An 18403-nucleotide genomic window follows, 5' to 3' on the forward strand; every position below is an offset into this window, starting at 1 on the left:
TTTTTAAACTCTTTAAAAGTCTTGTGAGAATATTATTAGGTAGAAAATGTAAATTGTCCATTTTTTTTAAAAAAAATTTATGTTTATTAATTCTAAACTCTTTGGTTTTTATACACAATAATTCACTTAAATGAATATTTATGATGTAGTTCCACATTTAACTCTAAAATTAAGAAATAAAACTCTCTAAAAATAAATAATTAAAGACATATGGCTTAAAATTGGACTTCAATTGTAGAATCTAATTTGATTTTCTCTAAACTTTACCTATTAATATATATAGTTTTTTTTTAAAAAAAAATATTGTGTTCATTAATTTTAGACTCTTTGGTTTTTGTATACACAATAACTCACTTGGATTGATATTTATAATGTGGTCCCATATTTAATTCCAAAATTAAGAAATAAAACTCTCTAAAAATAAATAATTTAGGATACATGGAGTAAAATTGGACTTTAATTGTAGAATCTAATTGAATTTTCTCTAAGTTTTACTTATATATATATATATATAGATGTGGACTCAAGATTTAAGTGATAACCCAATGATAATATCAACATTCTTTGTGATGTTAAATATTTGTATTTCAAACCTCACATTCCTATTTCAAAATCATGTGGACTGAAATTAGATGGTATCCTAAGGAAGAATGGTATACAATGTATCTATCACATAAAAATGAGTTTCATGCTTGTGTGGTTCGGAAGAAGTGTGTCGTATGTGATTGTTACTTAGAATAATAAAAATACCTTGATATTAGCGGTTGATAACAAATTTTGTTATTTATTATTATTCTTTTTTACTTGAAATTTTGTTATTTATTACGTAATTGAAATGACCGGTGAATAATTTCTTGAAATGAAATTGTATAGTTTGAGATGCGATGGAGCCATTCTTAATTTCTTATCCCACTGAAAAATACCACTCGATGTGATTGCTTGACAGTTTTCAAATTTTTTGAAGTATTTATTATTTAGCTCCATCTACACGGTTTTGACTTGATACAGTGCTCATAGAAATATAAAAACAGAGAGCAAAGGAGGAGGCTCCATCAAAAAAAAAGAGAGCAAAGGAGGAAAATTTGAAAAAGACTTCATAACTTTCAAAACATATATACTTTGCACTTTGAACAAGTCATTTTGCTCAAATTTAACAACACAGACATTTTTATGAAATGGACAAAAGAATAAAACAGAGCCGGAGAATGATCCACGATAATGGAATCTGTGGCAATTATTCTAAGCCCATAATACCGCACGATTGCTTCACTTTGTCTGCCAGCCGTTGGATCATCCTGAAACCATTACTAATCGTTTCTTCAATCTTCCCCCTAGCTTCAACACACTCAAATATCTTCATAGATGCTATTTATGCTTTGACTTCTTCTGAGGCCTCAATTATCAACCAATAGCATACATACATAGTTCTTTTGAATTTTTGAGTTTCGACAATTAGCGTGTGCCACAAGGCCAGAATGAACATAAAATAATAATATATATTAATAAAATTATTAACTCTAGTATCCTTTGACCTAATATAGTAAGTTTTTGATTTTTCGTTTCTCAAATTTTTTTTTTTTAATTTTCAATTAAATTGACTCACAGTATTACTTTGACCACATATCATTCTCCAAGAAGAAATACATTTAATGCAATTATGTCTAAGTATAATTAAAGAATATAGTAATAATTTTTTTTGAGGTGAAAGAATCTAATTATTGTGTACTACTTAAGTTTTTTCTTTAATTTTCTTATGATCAAGAGAAATGATGTGTTCACAATATTTTTACAATAAATCTTAAGTAGCATGTTGTTACTGGTTGTTATTATTGGGTTAAAAAAGTAGTCTCAGTGCTAAATTCAAATTTGAACCAATAATAACTAACCACCCATGATTTGTTGTAAAAATATTGTAAAAATATTGTAGATGTAGCACTTCTCAAATGCAATAATTAGGTCTAACTAACAAACTATTTACTTAAAAAAAAAAAAGATTTTTATCTAAACTCTGGATAAAATGACATTTCTCTCTCTTAAGATTTGTAAATGCATGAGAGGGAGGGCGGTCATTTCATAAAACCTTAATAGAGGTTGTATAATTTCCCATCTTATTATAAAATACTTATAAATTGATATGACAATTGAAAATGATTTGGGTAAATTAATGAATTTCATTTAGTGTAGGAATATTTCTTTTGAAGTATATTATTTGAGAAAAAAGAATATACATTAATATGATAGAATTTATAATAATATCTTAATATCATGGCTCTATTAAAAAAAAAAGTTGTTAGCTTGACAAAAGAAAAAACAAAAAGGACCACGTCAAATAATCAAATTTCAATTCTCTCTTCCTTCCCACATAGCTGTCACCTTTCTCATTGCAGAATTTCAACTCTCTCTATTAGTATAGAGACTTATGGACTTTAAAAAGTTTCTCTATAACTCTCTCTATTCATCCCATGTAGCCTATTAACCGATTGCCTAAGCCAAACTATCCCCCACAAGCCGAATATTTTGTAGTTTCCACCATGGCTTCCTTTCATATCTTCTTCTCCATCTCCTTCTTAATCTTGTTCTTCCTATGTCACATAGCAACAAGCCAAAATTTTTGCCAAACTTCATCTTGCGGTGACAACGGTTTTCTACCTATTAAATTCCCTTTCCAACTAAATACAACTCAAACCAAAGGTTGTGGCTATCCAGGATTCAATCTCTCATGCAACACCAAAAGCCAAACAATTCTTACTCTACCTTATTCCGGGGACTTCATAGTCCAAGATATCGACTATATTAACCAATTTCTAGTTATCACCGACCCAGATCACTGCCTTCCCGAACGGTACCTAAAAAACTTTACCCTATTGGACTCTCCTTTCCAATTTATGAGTACAGGGTATAATTTAACCTTCTATAATTGCTCCTCCAATGTAAACATATTTGGGGCTGGCCCAATTGATTGTGTTAAAAATAGCGATAACTATTCGGTTTGGATGTCACCAAGTTTTTACTATGGTGATCTGGTACCAGCCTCATGTAGTGTTTTATTGAATAGTACTATGCTACCTTTGTTAGCACCAAAATGGGTCGGGTTGGTTTGGAGTGAGCCCAATTGTGGAGACTGTGGTGGAGACTGTGGATGCTATAACTATAATGTTCAAAGTAGATCAAGCGATTCAAGCTCAGGCACCGTTACTGGTAAGTTTAATTAAATTCATAAATTGTTGCATCAAAATTGGTTTTGCTAATTAAGGAGGGATATGCATACTGCGCGCAAACATGGAATATTGGTTTTTTCTTTTCTTTTTTTTCTTAAAGGTACGTTAACATTAATCACACACACACAAAAAATATGATAGACTGACTAATGAGAAGCAAAAGATTTGTGTGGCTGGGATTTGGCTTGTTTGTCAATTAGTGTAACATACACTTCACGAATTGAACGGAGAGAGAGAAGAAGAAAGGTGGGTTTGATGAAATTCAATGTTTTGATAAAGTCAAAATAGTTGGACGGAGTGATATAGTAATTTCACTATTTTTATTTTTTTATGAGGGACTGGCTGTTCTATTAGTTTACCTGAAGTTGTGCTTGAATTATTTCAAGCCAGCCTTGAAAAAGTTTGGAGAATAACACTGCATTCTTTCATAATATACTATGGATTAGTCTATTGGGAGAGTAAATGCTAGAAACTAGGCTTAGAAAACAATTTTCTTGGCACCCATAATTCTGTAATTATGCTTGTCCCAATACCAAATTACCAATACTTCTAGTCTGGACCCTGGAGTATGGAATAAGCCCTCCCTCACTAGTGTCGATGGTTTGGAGGGATTAGACCACCCACTACCATCTACGTACTATTCTAGTTCTATCTGGTGGGAAATCGCTTTCTTCAATGACCATGAAAAAAGTCATGGCAGCAACATATGTATTAAAATATAGTTATTACACATTTTACTATAAAATAATACATAAATTGATGTAATATAATGCATACCACCTAGAGTAGTGGTCTACCACCGATATGAAAATTTAGAATCTCATGATGGGAGACACTTGTAAAAAAATCCAAAGTTTACTGATTCTCTTTCTTGTAGGTTCGGATCTAACGGATAAAATATTACTATAGTAATTTTTAGATAGAGAAGCCAATATCATTTTCTCCTCTTACCTATTTTTTTAACAAAAATAATAATATTATTATTAATGCATAATATTTAATAATATAATAAATAAATGTTATATATATATATATATATATATTGGTGATTGGTTTTCAAGTCCATTTATAAAACTTAACATCACTTTGTTACCACGGAGAAGGTGGACCTAGTGAGTGGTATAGAGTGTCTTATTAGTCATTAGTCAAATGCTGCTGTCTTTGTTGAGAGAGAGAGAGAGATCAACAAACACGGAGCTTGACACAAGCTACCATGCTGCATCTAAGAAACTTCAATGCCCTTGGCTTTGGGCCGGGCCATCTGGTGCGAATTGACTCTGAAAAAAGAAAAACAAAGAAGCCACTAACTATTCCTTTGTTTCATACTTCCAAGTACTAGTAGTCCCTTTGTCAGTCTCATGAACCATGACCCATCTGAAAGTCCTCTCTGCACCCATTCAATTTTATAACTTGTACCTATTCCCTCTCTAAAAATAGGGATGGGGCAATTTGACCAAAGAATCGTTGACACCATCCATCCATGCAAAATTATATGTAAATACGATAATTTTGGCCATTGGCATTTAGAAATTGTCACCCATCCTAGAGAACTCCCTTGAACGAAAAGTTTTAGAAAAGAAAAGGGTGTGTGGAACTAATTAGTAAAAGCTTGAACAATTCATGTACACCTGTTTGTGCTTATACATTTATCTTCTATTGAATTCATAGTTTGCTTCTCATTTTTTTAACTGATGGAATATTTGTTGATATCTTTGTCAATATCGTCTAGATGATTATTCTTTGCTCATTTAGGTCTTCCAAGGAGTGCCAAGTATGGCATAATCATAGGCGTGGGAATACCTGGACTACTGTGCTTCATTGGCCTCGGATGTTTCATATGTGGTAGAGTTCGGGTTTATGCACGCAGACGCCACCCCAACACACAACTCTCCACCTCTATCGCTCCACACCGGTCTGTTGTTTTAGTGGGTCTAGATGGGCCCACAATAGAGTCGTTTCCAAAGATACTACTTGGTGAGAGCAAACGATTACCCAAGCCCAATGACAACACTTGCCCTATCTGTTTGTCTGAGTATCAAGCCAAGGAAACATTAAGGACTATACCGGAGTGCAATCACTACTTCCATGCTAATTGCATAGATGAGTGGCTAAAAATGAATGCAACATGCCCTCTTTGTCGGAATTCACCTGATCAGTCCGCTCTAACTTCTCCTTCATCGTCATTGTCATCATCTTCATCATCATTATTATCATCATAAAAGATTGTGTTCTCCATTGTATATAATATGTTCAAGTCGAATTGAGGAAATAATTGTTATGTGTAATAAATAATTTTTTTATAGGAAAATTTATGTCAATTTTTGCTATTGTAGATAAATTTGGAGTCGAAGATATGGGAATACCACTAGAAGAGATAGATTCAAGTATAGTGATTTGTATTATTTATTGTATTTTATGATTGTGCTTTGTTTGCCATACTATATATGTACGTTTTGGTCTTTTTCAATTTGGGTGAATATATTTATATATTTTTCAATTCATAAATTTTAAGTTTTAGTAATTAAACTTCATTTCAATATTAGATTAGTATCAAGTTACATTTAGTATAATTCTTTTTAATATTATATTATTTAATAACTCTTTTATTCAATCAATAGTTTGAAAATTCTACTCATGGATTGCATGGTCTTATTAATCTTAAAATGCATGCCATAATTTGATTGTGAGTTTTCTTTTTAAATTTTTTTTTTTTTTTTTTTGTTTATAAAAATTATGTTTGAAAACTTTGTTTTTATAGTCTAGGTTTTTCCCCCTACGGCAGGTTTTAAATAGTATTTAAAATTTATAACACCTACTTTATGATGATTGGTCTTTATCATCAAGCAAAAATACTAATTAGTTCTTAGCAACGTTATGAATATCATTTCAGACCTCATTTCAATTTGTCTATTGAAATGAAATATTTTGATATTGGCCAATTTCCACGTACCATTTCAAGATTACCACTAATATCTCTCTCTCTCTCTCTCTCTCTCTCTCTCTATATATATATATATATATATATATATAAATGTAAGGACGCGATTTGCAACGAACTGTAACAGTGTTGGGTTCGCGCGTAAAAAGGCCCAGACAATATGATTTGTAGAGCGTGGGTGTAAAGAACTAGGTTAACTGTGGTCTCTTCAAAAGATTCACTCTCACGTATATTAAAGGTCTAGAGTTGGTACAATGATCGTTTTCTTTGGCGATCAATACAATTCTCTTTCTCTCCTTTTGCTCTCCTCCTTTTTGTCTGTGCTTTTCTCTCTTTTCTTTTTCTGTTTTTTCGATCTCCCTCTTGCATGTTCTTCTTTCAGTTTATATACCACCCTTTGCCTTCCATCCTCACCGCACACGTGTAGGTTGGGTTCGGAGGATTTCTTTCTGTCCCATCCAGCACCTCCTAGAACTTCCTACAGCTGCCTCTTTACTGTTCAGGTATCACCTCCACATTAATGCGGCCAGAGAGTTGGTTGAGAAGTCATTAATGCGGAGGCAGCTGTGGTTACAGATATTTTGTTTATCTTTTCCCTTTTACCCTTGGTCTGTGATCCTATCTGTATTGGTGACATGATTCTGAAGCCCGGCTTCCACAAGTCCGCGCCCTGTTCGTCCTCGGACGCACAATGCCGAGGAGTATGGCATCCTCGGTCGAATACAGCACCTCACTTTCGGGATATTGATTACCCCCCTTCAGTAATTACCTTATGACTGGATTTGGCCTCCTCGGACGGATACGCATCCTCGGATGGGCCACAGGCCCAACAATCCTGACCTTAATGGGCCTATTGGTCGAATTGCCCCCCACAATATATATTAGAAAATCTCAAATAAAGTTAGCATATAACTATTAAAAAACATTTACTTATAATTTTTTGGTAAATAAAGCTAACAAGTTGGGTAATTGTACACAATAAACCTTCCAAGAAGTTTCCCTAATAACTCACTTTTTACGTTTCCCAACCACCCACAACCTACTTTTCTTTTGTCATCTCATCCCCACAAAACCTTTCATATTGATCTTTCTTTCTCAGACTTCCGTGTACGTCTCTAGCCCCACGCTCTCTCTTCTTCTTATTTTTTCTCCTCTACAGTTCTACTTGTTCTTCAAGTTTTTTTTTTTTAATAATAAATTTGCATTCCGGCTGGTATTGACCAAAACTAACCAGAATGCCCAAAATGGGCCAAAATTATATTTTAGATGGAATCATGGAACACAGAACGATATTCATAATAATGGTATTTAGCATCATAGTTTTCAGAACCGGACCGGACCGGGAGGTCGGACCGTGAAAACCGGGAACTGGGATGAAAACCGGTTTTTTAAGCCTAAAGAACCGGATTTTTTGTAAATTCCGTGAATCGCTAAAACCGGGGTTCGACTGCATGAACCGGTGAGAACCGTGCGGTCCAACCCCTTAGCAATTTTTTTTTTTTTTTACAATTTTATTCTACTTAATTAAATTATCCATCTCTTACAAGGAATAAAAAAAAATTATAATTAAAATCCTTCAAAGATATTCAAATTTACTTCAAAAATTAATCATAAATTTTAATGTTTTCATGGTTATTATTTTATTTTATTAACTTTATTATTTAATTATTAAATATATGCTTGAAAATCATTAAATTTCCCTCACATATATAGAGATATTGTCAATTTTGCTAGTTTTATAAATTTAATATCTATATTTAGGCTTTAATTAATTATTAAATTAATTATGATGTCATCACGGTTCGACCCCGGTTCGACCTTAAAAATCTTGAACCTCTCCTTTTTACGGTTCAATGAACGGTCTGGGCCTGAAAACCTTGTTTAGTATAGGTGAAGATTGAACTCTAAATTTCTTATTTGACAATAAGAGACTCTACTAGTTAAGACTTAAGAAGACATTAAGTTTTAGTGAATTTTTTATTTATTTAAAAATTATGTATATATTGTTTAAAACTGTTCTTCTTGCTTTTTGAGATACAAAATTGTTAATATAGTTTTTGTATTTAAAAATTAACCATTTCCCTCGCTTACCTTCTACTCTCCCCTCCCCTCCCTACAAACTTCCAAAAATAATGTAGATGTTTGGCATATGGCTTCTTAAATTAGAGAGTGGAGAGAATTTTCTCTACAAGGAGACCATTATGGTTATGAGTTACGACCTAATGCCAACTTAACCTTGTCTTACTTTCTTTTATTGAATGGTTGTGTTTTTTGATAGTTTGACTTGGTAATGAAGTATCATCTAGTTAATTTGCACATTTTCCTTAATTAATTGGCTAAAAAAGAGGCGAGGTAGCATTTTTTTTTTCTAGCATAAAATATTTATTTTCCTTAACAAACAGTAATAGTATATGTTGTTTTCTCAACCCAAAAAAAAAAAAAAAAAACAGTAATAGAATATGTTAAAAAATGTTCTTGCTGACATTGTCAAGATCTCTAAAATGAAAATAATTTCCACATATTATATATATCATGGGCGGCTTCACATGAAGCTCAGGGGATTCAAATGAACCCCCGAACTAGCCCCCCACAAAAAAAATTATAATATAATTTTTTTTTTGTCCCTTAAAATAAACATTTAAACACTCTTAACTCTAAAATTTTGTTAAATACAGTTGAAATAAGCTTGAATATGATGCTCTTAATAATATCTTGCCATTTTTAAACACACAAAAAAGAAAGCCCAATAACAAACTAATTTGATCTAATTTTTTTTTTAAAGCCCAACAACAAAAGTATAAATTTGTTAGTCTTAATTCTTAAACCTTATTAAAAGCTCATTTAGATCTTAAAAAATTTGAAATCAATCAATCAAATGAGAGATCAATGGATGAATAATTGTTTGGCTGTGTACATTAAAAAAATGTAACTGATAGGATTGATAATGAAAATATCATGCAATGATTTCAAAATATGAAACCTTATCGAAGGTCATTGTAAAACTTCTTGTATATATTTGGTTTTTTTTTTTTTTTTAATGATGTCAATATATTCAAGATCGTTTTTGTTTTAGATTTTATATAATTTATGTTTCTCATTGAACACTCAAGAAAATAATCTTAGAGCCTCCACTGATATATCTATGCTATATATAAGAGAATTCCCCTCTTTCAACTGAACTTTTATGAGATTAAAAAAATAATCTCATTAATGAAGGGTAACTTCATTTAGAAATAAAATCATAAATGTCAAATAAAAAATTTCATTTTGAATTCAAAAAGAGAATTCATAAAATTTAGGAATTTTTCTCTTCACATTCAAAAAAGAAATTATATTTACTACTTATCTCTAAAATTTATCATTTTTATTTGTTTGAAAAAAAATATTTTTAAATTATAATAGATGCAAATTATTAACCTTTATCTAAAAAAATAAAAGAGCTTTTGAGCACGTACGCAAAAAAAAAATGTTTCTAAATTATAATAGATACAAATTATTAAACTTTACTCAAAAAAATAAAAGAGCTTCTGAGCACGAGCATGCTTAAAGGCTCGTATAAATATATATATATATAATTTAAAAAAAAAAAAAAAAACCCTTTGGAAGAATTGTTCTCTTTTCTAATTGTATATCTGAATGTGTAAAACCAATTTAGATTATGAGTTGTTGCTTTTGATAAATATTCGATATCCCTAACTTCTAGAAGGGAAAAGGTGAAAAGAAAAAGAAGAAAAATAGAGGACAATAGATATAGAGGGCGTTTGGCTACTGTGTTTTCCTGCGTCTACGTTTCCGTTTTGCATTTTTTTTTTTCTTTTGCCCGCATATGTTGACTTTGGTGTACAAAAATTACTGTTTTGCACTGTAGCAGTACTGTTTATGTACTGTAGCAATACTGTTTATGCATTAAAAAATATTAAAAATGGGTCCCACGGTACTTTTCACACATTTAAAAATTATTTTGCTACAGTATTTTCAGTTTTCAATTTTAGCAACAATAAGCTCAATCCAAACGGATCCTACCGTGTTTTGCACTGTAGCAGTACTGTTTTCAGTTTTGTGCATGTAGGTGAGTCTAAAGATACTTTGAACAATTCAGTGTCCTTAGAGACGGGTGGCAATGTCAAGTTGGATATTTCACAGTTCTTTGGAAAAACTATCATGATTGAATAATCAATATCCCTAACTTTTGGGGCCGTGGGCTTAAGGCACTCATATATGGCCTACCTATCGTTCTTTTGGTCGAAGTATCGACGATTTTCTTTAAACCATTACAACAAGTATTCGATGGTTGGGTCTCTTTATTTATTTATTTTTTTTCCTTTTACCTTCCAAAAGTTGGGGATATCAAATGTTTGCCAAAAGCAACAACTCATAATCTAAATTGGATTTAGACATTCAGATATCTTACTTGGTGTGTAAAATTACAAGAGATAACAATTCATCCAAAGGTGTATGTTTTAATATATATATATATATATATATATATGTAAAACAAATGTGAAATTTAATTTTCATTCTAGGGATCTTAACAATGCCAAAGAGTACTTTTTTTAACATATACTATTACCATTTTTAAGGAAAATAAATATTTTATGCTAGAAAAAAAAATGATACATTTTTTTAGCCAAGTAATTAAGGAAAATGGGCAAAGTAGATGATACCGCATTACCAAGTCAAACTATCAAAATTAAAAATTTAACCCTTCAATAAAAGTAAGACCAAGGTTAAGTTGGCATTGAGTTGAGTCGCAACTCATAAGCATAATAGTCTCCATGTAGAGGAAATGTTGTCCACTCTTTAGTCTAAAAAGCATTATGCCAAAACATCTACATTATTTTTGGAAGTTAAGAGGGAGAGGAGAGTAGAGGGTAATAGAGAGACATGGTTAATGGTTACCCATTTTCATTATTTGGATGTTTTAAAAATTAATTATGAAAAGTAAGAATAAATATCCCATTAATTTGTTCACAAGTTTTAAAAATTTAGTAAAGAGAGGAGAATAATCATAGAAATTAGAGTAACAATTTTGATCCTCATTTACTAATTTTAGAGAAACATATATACTAAATTGAAACCCAAGAACAAAATTGACAATTTAAATTTTGTAATATAAGTGGAACCCCTCTCTTCCTTTCTCCCTCCAAATTCCTCAAATATAGGGGAATTAAAAAAAGAGGTTAAAGCTGCGTTTGGATTGCGCTGAAAATCAGTGCGTTTGCGTTTTTCCAATTTTTTTTTTTTTTTTTTTCACGCGTTTTTCAGACTTGCGGTTATTGTTCATGTATTGTTCAATGAACAGTAACCGCAAATTTTGACTTTTCAAACTTTTTTTAGTCAATCAGAGCACATCGTGTACTGTTCACGGACCCACAAATTTCACTTTTCAGCAACTTTTTCATTAAAAATGGGTCCCACGGTACTATTCACACATTTAAAAATTATTTTGCTACAGTATTTTTCAGTTTTCAATTTCAGTTTTCAGTTTTCAACTGTATCTAAACGGAACCTAAGAGAGGCAAGATATCCTTCACTCCACTCCCCTTAATCCAAATAAGTTGCTATAGTTGGATTTATACACAAGGAGCCCAAAAAACCGGCCAAAAGAGTGGGTCCCCCTTGTTTCCTTCCTTATCCTTATGATCCAAACTTTGTCAAGATTACACTCTATTTGTATTCAAAGTTTCAAACATTTAAAAAGGAACTGCTTAACTGATAGAAGATAATTATTCAAATTCAATGGAATTTCAAAATGTAACTAAAAAAATTATGCTAAAATACAAAATTCACCTTCTATATTTCACTAGAATTCTTTGCTTTTATTTATTTCAATCCTCTAAGTTTTAAGTTATTTCAGTTAAGGACTTTCTTTCAAATTCTGTTAAATATTGCAATAAGTTTTTGGTAGATAGATTTTTATTTTTGTTTTCAAAATAGTGTGAAAATAGTTTTCAAAAAATTGAATTTGAAAATAGTTTTAACAGAGCAATTTTTTCATTATACCTATTTGTCTCCCAATTCTATGAAAAATTTTCAAAATACAAAAAACCAAACATATATGTTTGGAAGATCACTTTATTTTTTTTAGAAAAAAGTTATTTTTGAGACAAAAATTAGCTAGTAGATTACATATTAAAAAAACTAACAGTAAAAATGTAAAATAAAACACCAATGGTGTAAAGATATTTGGAAAAAAAAAAACAAAATCAACAGCACACTCTATTCGTTCCCTCTCTTCTTCTGTATCTGTAGTGCAAATATGTTGCTTTCAAAATTTGTGATAATGATAAGCTTTTAAATTATAGAAAAATAAACTTTATATTCTTATCTCCTGATGATGGTGAAAATCGTTAGTGAGCTACATAGTCCTCACATGCTTTAAACAGAACCTACGAAACAGAAACAAAGAAGACCTTGCAAAGAGTACTGGTGTGATACTGGCCAAATACCCTCCAAAGGTTAAGTTAGAGAGAATTTCTACAACTCTAGAGTGCCAGAATTGAGAGAATTATGCGTACCTTGGTTTGTAAGGGATTTGGGCTTTTTATAGTGGTATAGAGCTGACCCCCGTTTCTTGATGGAGAAGGTATTTCCTTGTAGGGAAGATCCCCTTTAGTGCTCATATATCGTGAGATTTTTTCCTGTTGGAACATTTTAATATTAAATAATTAAAATGAGTAAATGTTATAAAATAAATGTAAAGATGTGGAGTGAATATGGAAGATGAAGAGTTGTGAAAAATGTTTAATCCCACATTGAAAAGGAGAGGGACTTTTTTATTCTTTTTAATTGTGGTGATTAATGGGCTAACATGAATTGTCTCAGATATTGGGCTAGATACGTGCGCAAGGGGGAGGTGAAGAGTGGAGGTATCAAAAATGGAAATGAATCAGCCCCTTGGATCCTCCTACTTGACAGTCTATTCAGAATAATTACCATATCCGTTGGTGAGTAAATGGCCCGAATTAATACTCCATTTTTATTATGGACAATGAAGAGCCATTAACCCACTTAATGGACTATCCGTTTGGGCCTATTCATTCTTCAGAAACTCCTCATCTCACCATTAATTGTGTAACTCCAGCCCATCAGATTAATATCCAACAATTAATCTTGTAACACCCATTACATCAGAATAATTGGACCTAATTAATTAGAATAAATTGGGTAGTAATTTCGTAAGGCCCATTGAGCCTATAAATAGACTCATTCAGACCCAATCCAAGTTACTGCAATTCACAATACACACTAAAAAAATAGAGAGATTATTGGCAAGGAAGGGTGTTCTTTCTGGTGGAGCTTTGGGCTTGAACACTTTGTGCAGAGGTTGTTCTAGCCATACAACACTTGTTGGGCTGTTGTATCCTGGGGGAGACAAGTCAGAGAAGGTCTGCACCGGTTACAAGAGTTAGCCAACCAAGGGCTTGAATCTCCTTAAAGAGAGCGAGTGCCGCGCCTCAGTCCAAATAGTGTTGTGTATTTCCTTTCTTTATATTAATAATATTCAGAAGTACTATTCAGTTTCTCTTTGTGTATTATTTCCATTATTATTGTGTTTGCACCAACATTTCCTTGTAGGGATTCTGAGCATGAGATGCAAGACATTTCCATATTAGGTTTCTTGGAGACCACTTAGACCATGTGGATGCCATGTGGCTTTACTACCTGTCTCCCTTGCGTTCGCTCATCTCATTGGAATCCGTCCACTACAAAGAATCCGTCCGTCTTACTTGAGTTCGTCTACTTCAAAGAATCCACCCGTCTCTCTACCTTTTTGTCCGAGACATGATTCCCTTTATCAATTCCTTGACTGTTAAGCTATCTAGACCGTCTCTTTTGGCAACACCGTCACTTATGACTAACTCTATTGATTGGATCCATCTGCCTTAGGGTTTATCCCTACCAGTTGCCCCCTCATTCTATGGGTCCATCGCCTGGTATCCTAGACGGACACGTGGAGTGACGATCTCGCCTAGTTCTAGGGAGTCATGTTTTGATTGACAGGGTAGTTGAGAGTTATAAATGCTGAGGGGACACATGGCACAATTTCAGTGGTTGGTTACTCGGATCGAAGCGTCTCTTCATCTTCCGCGTCGTTTCCTTTATATATATGTTGCTTCTCCCCTCCATTACTACTTTTCGCAACCATTTTCCAGTGCTAGAGAGCCACCATCACCTGTAGGAATCTGTCACTCTGTCACCTCAGTGTGTCCGTTCACCATGCCATTTTTGTCCCTTTTCTGCATTGTACACTTGTAAGTGCATTCTGTCCTATACACATTTTTTTTTCTTATTGTTTTCTTTAAGTACTGTATGTCCGTCGCATATGCAGACCTGTAGAGTCTTAGGAGTTTATCCATCACGTGTAGGTGTAATAGATGTCTAGTGAAGCGTCAAGTGAGCAATTGTGTGTCCGCGAAGGAGTAGGCTACGATGAGGTGTACTCGTCAGGTCAAAATGACCTCGGCGCCTCTTATTCTAAAAGGGTTCCGTCTGCCAACTTACCTTCCGAGGAGGAGGATGAGGATTCGGACGTGGACAAGTCAGAGAGTGATACAAATAGAGACTCAGATGGCGAGGAGAACGTTGAGAATGTTGAATCTCCTATTAGATCTATCATTGGCCCTGACAGCCTCAGGAATTTCGTTCTTCCCCTCATGTGGACAGTCAACGATTTTAACTCGACCATTAAAGAGCAAATGTTCAAGGCAGGATTTAGATTGCCTTTGAGTGCTATCCACCGTTGCTTACTCCAATACTTAGGACTAGCTGTCACCCAGATTGCTCTGAATGCTTATAGAATCTTCCTTGGTGCAGAGGTGTTATACGGGGTTCTAATTAAAGGGAGACGTCAACTAACCGTAGAGGAGTTCTTCCATTGTTATTGTCCTTCTGAGATTGTTAAGTCTAGGGACATTTACAGTTTCTTACCAAGGAAACCATCGCTCAGGCGATGTACGAGACCCTTGATTCCAACCGGAACTGGAAGAACCAGTACTTCTTCATCCAGGGAGACAACTGGATATGCCACCCCAATGAATGGGAGAACATGCCCCTTGTTGATAGAACTTGGGGAATAATGCCACCGTCTGGTAGGCGTCCGTTTGCTTTAAATTTGCTCGTTTATTTATTTCGTCTGTTTTACTTGTTAATCTAACTGTCTTTTGTTGTAACTTAGGACCGTCCAAAGGTTGACCTTGAACAGTGGAACTTTTTAGAGAAGATCTTCAAAATTTCACTGCAAGAGAGGGTGTGGAAGATGCTCATCACCTTGGACACCCTGCATTGGTACTATAAGGGTCCCGAGCCTACAGCCACTGCCCGTTGCTACGACGCACAAGCATGCTAACGTGAGTCCGTCGCTTATTCCTTTACTCATTTAGTTCTTTTGAGGTTTTATGCCTAACTCTTTCCTCCTAGTCCCCTTTGGCGCAGAAATGGAAGATGGTAAGAGAAGGGCTTTTATCCATCAGCAAGCCACCGTGCAGGCAAAAAAGCAGTAGGAGGAGGGCTTGCCCCTTGCCGGAGGGACAGGCCCCATTAAGCCATTTATTAAGAGGAAGATGACAGACAAGGTTGACCATCCAGCTAAGAAGCCTAAAGTTGTAATTTCTCCAACCGTCAGGGAGACGCCTCCATCTGCTAATCTACCTCCTCCGCCCTATCATGGGACCGACAAAGGTTTAATGACGGCCAAAGGTCCCATTGTTGAGTAGCGTCCTCCCCTCCTTTGTGAAGACTCACGATATGCCATCGGACAACTTTCGTCTATCATCAAGGATGATGATTACGAAGACTTGGGCAACCATGCAACCGAGGCCACGGGGGAGAGAGGCCTTTTTCAGCTTGGCTCAAGTATGTAACCGTCCTCTTTCCCTTTCGTCCCTCAATTACCCTTATTTCTAATGTTGTTTTGATTCTTGCAAGGGGTGCTGATGATGAAGGGCTTAATGGACTGTTTCATGGCCCAAAAGAAGCTAGTTAACTATCTGAAGGAAAGGGTTGAGGCTGCGGAGACGGGGTTGAACGAGCTTAAGACCTGGAGGGAGGTGCAGATTAAGAAGTTGGATGTGACGAAGAAAGCCTTGGAGGAGTCGGAGAGTCATGCCGAGGCTCTGAAGAAAGTGCTCAAGGACAAGGATGGGGAGATCTCCTTGTTGAGGAAGCAAGTCCTCGAGCTAAGGAGGACGGGAAAATGGAGTTCTGTAACTTCGACGGATTCTTTTACAAGCTCGACGGCTGTTATGCAGACGGCTCTAATGAGTGCCTCCGTCAGGTCAAGGCACTCTTCCCTAACCTAGACATTTTTCAGATCTCCATTAATGCCATGGCCCAGATCCCAGCCAGATCCATTGAGTCTGAAGGTACTGACGTGCTGTTTGAGGCTAACCCTACTCCCGACGCTCAAGTTGATGGAGATGCCACTCTACAAGATGAATAGGTTAAATCCGTCGAGGATGAGAACCATCCTTTTAAGGAGCCCAAGACGGCTGGTAATAAGAAGGTTATGGACGAGGAGGCCCCTGTTGACTAGCCTTAGATTTTGAAATTTTATTTTTATTTTATTATTGAAATCATGTAGAAAACAATGGTTGTATAACTTTAATATTTTTGGGCTTTTGATTCTAAGTTTATTTGCCTCCGTTCCATCTAGGAGATTTCAATTTTATGCCTGTTGGCTTCTTTTCGCTTAGATTTATATCTAGGAATGATCCGTCTCTTTTTCAAGTGGGATGTGTCCATCCATATATAATTTCAATGTACCCTGTGGGGTCACTTTCTTCCGTTCATTCATGGACTTGTTTAAATTTTAAGGCATCCCTTGGGATGTGTCTGTCCACCAATGGACTTTGTTAAAATTTAATATATACATCCACTAATAAATCCAGTGCATTTGTCCACTAATGGACTTTAATGAATCTTAATGTATCTTTTGAGATGTATCCGTCCATTTATGGGACTTGTATAGATTTTTATGCATTCTTTGGGATGTGTCCGTTCACTAATGGACTTTAATAAATTTTAATGAATCCCTGAGATGCATCCGTCCACTTTGTGGGACTTATATATATTTCGATGCATCTCTTAGACATATTTGTCCACTTTATGGGGCTTATATAAATTTCGATGCGTCTATTGGATGTATCCGTCCACTCCATGGGGCTTATGAGAATTTCAATGGATCCCGTGGGATGTATCCGTCCATTAATTAATGTGTCCGTCCATTCTTAGGATTTGTATTTTTCTAGGCACCCTTTGGGATGTGTCTGTCCTCTTAAGGACATATTTCAAGGCATCCCTTCAGGATGCATCCGTCCACTCATGGATGCTAATAAACATCGAAGCGTCACTTGGGATGCTTTCATCCATTTGTGGACTTAGTTGTAGACACAGTTTTGTAGAAATGTGCATGGTTTATCTAAATAACTCCTCTTATTATGATAAATATAAGCCAAAAATCGTTCTAAAAAAAGGAAAAGCTGCCATTTGGGCTAAAAAGTACTATAGATAATAAAAATTAACTAAAAAAAAAAAAACTGGAAATGAGGAGTGGTGTTCTGCATGTCATCGTCTACTAGTAGTATTTCTTTAGGTGCTCAGTGTTCCATGGATGATGCAATTCTGTCCATCTAGCGTCTCCAAGTGGTTGGTGCATTTCCTCTGCCATGATGTGATTTTGTAAGGTCCTTCCCAATTAGGTCATTGCTTTCCCTAGGAGGGATCTCTTGTGGCACCCGTCACATTCCTCAAGACAAGGTCTCCAACTTGGAAATCTCTGTGTACGACTCTAGAGTTGTAGTGCTTTGCCATGAAGTTTTGGTATCGTGCTAACCTTTGTGCAATTGTTGCTCTAACCTCGTCTACTAGGTCAAGTTGTAGGCGCATGGCTTCATCGTTTCTACTCTCATCATGGTTCTCCACTCTATAACTTGTGAGTTTGATTTCAACAGGGATAACAGCTTCGCTCCCGTATGCTAGTCGAAATGGTGTCTCTCTTGTAGGTGTTCTGGTCGTCGTCCTGTACACCCATGGTACACTTAGCAGTTCGCCTGACCATATGCCCTTTGCCCCCTCGACCCGAGTCTTGATGATTTTGAGTAAGGATCGGTTCGTGACCTCAACTTGTCCGTTAGCCTTAGAGTAGGCGGGTGAGGAGTAGTGATTCTTGATCTCCAGCTGTGAGCAAAAATCTCTGAATGGCTCATTGTCGAACTGTTTTCCGTTGTCCATGACCAATACTCTAGGG

The 18403-nt window shown here is 34.9% G+C and overlaps 1 protein-coding gene across 1 annotated transcript; it reads left to right on the plus strand.

Annotated features, from left to right (window-relative positions):
• Positions 1–2372: 2372 nt before the first annotated feature.
• LOC115975291 (RING-H2 finger protein ATL22-like) lies at positions 2373–5685 on the plus strand. Its single transcript, XM_031096015.1, has 2 exons — positions 2373–3198; positions 4971–5685. Exons 1-2 carry the CDS (start codon positions 2532–2534, stop codon positions 5435–5437), a joined length of 1134 nt encoding a protein of 377 aa, XP_030951875.1. The 5' UTR covers positions 2373–2531; the 3' UTR covers positions 5438–5685.
• The last annotated feature ends 12718 nt before the right edge of the window (positions 5686–18403 follow it).

Source organism: Quercus lobata, chromosome 2 (genome assembly GCF_001633185.2).
Source record: "Quercus lobata isolate SW786 chromosome 2, ValleyOak3.0 Primary Assembly, whole genome shotgun sequence".
NCBI lineage: Eukaryota > Viridiplantae > Streptophyta > Magnoliopsida > Fagales > Fagaceae > Quercus > Quercus lobata.

Excerpts from the sequence above, each read along its gene's own strand:
- LOC115975291 (XM_031096015.1), top strand. The coding sequence starts at position 2,532 with ATGGCTTCCTTTCATATCTTCTTCTCCATCTCCTTCTTAATCTTGTTC. Across the intron at positions 3,199-4,970 it reads AAGCTCAGGCACCGTTACTG|GTCTTCCAAGGAGTGCCAAG; the intron begins GTAAGTTTAATT and ends TTGCTCATTTAG.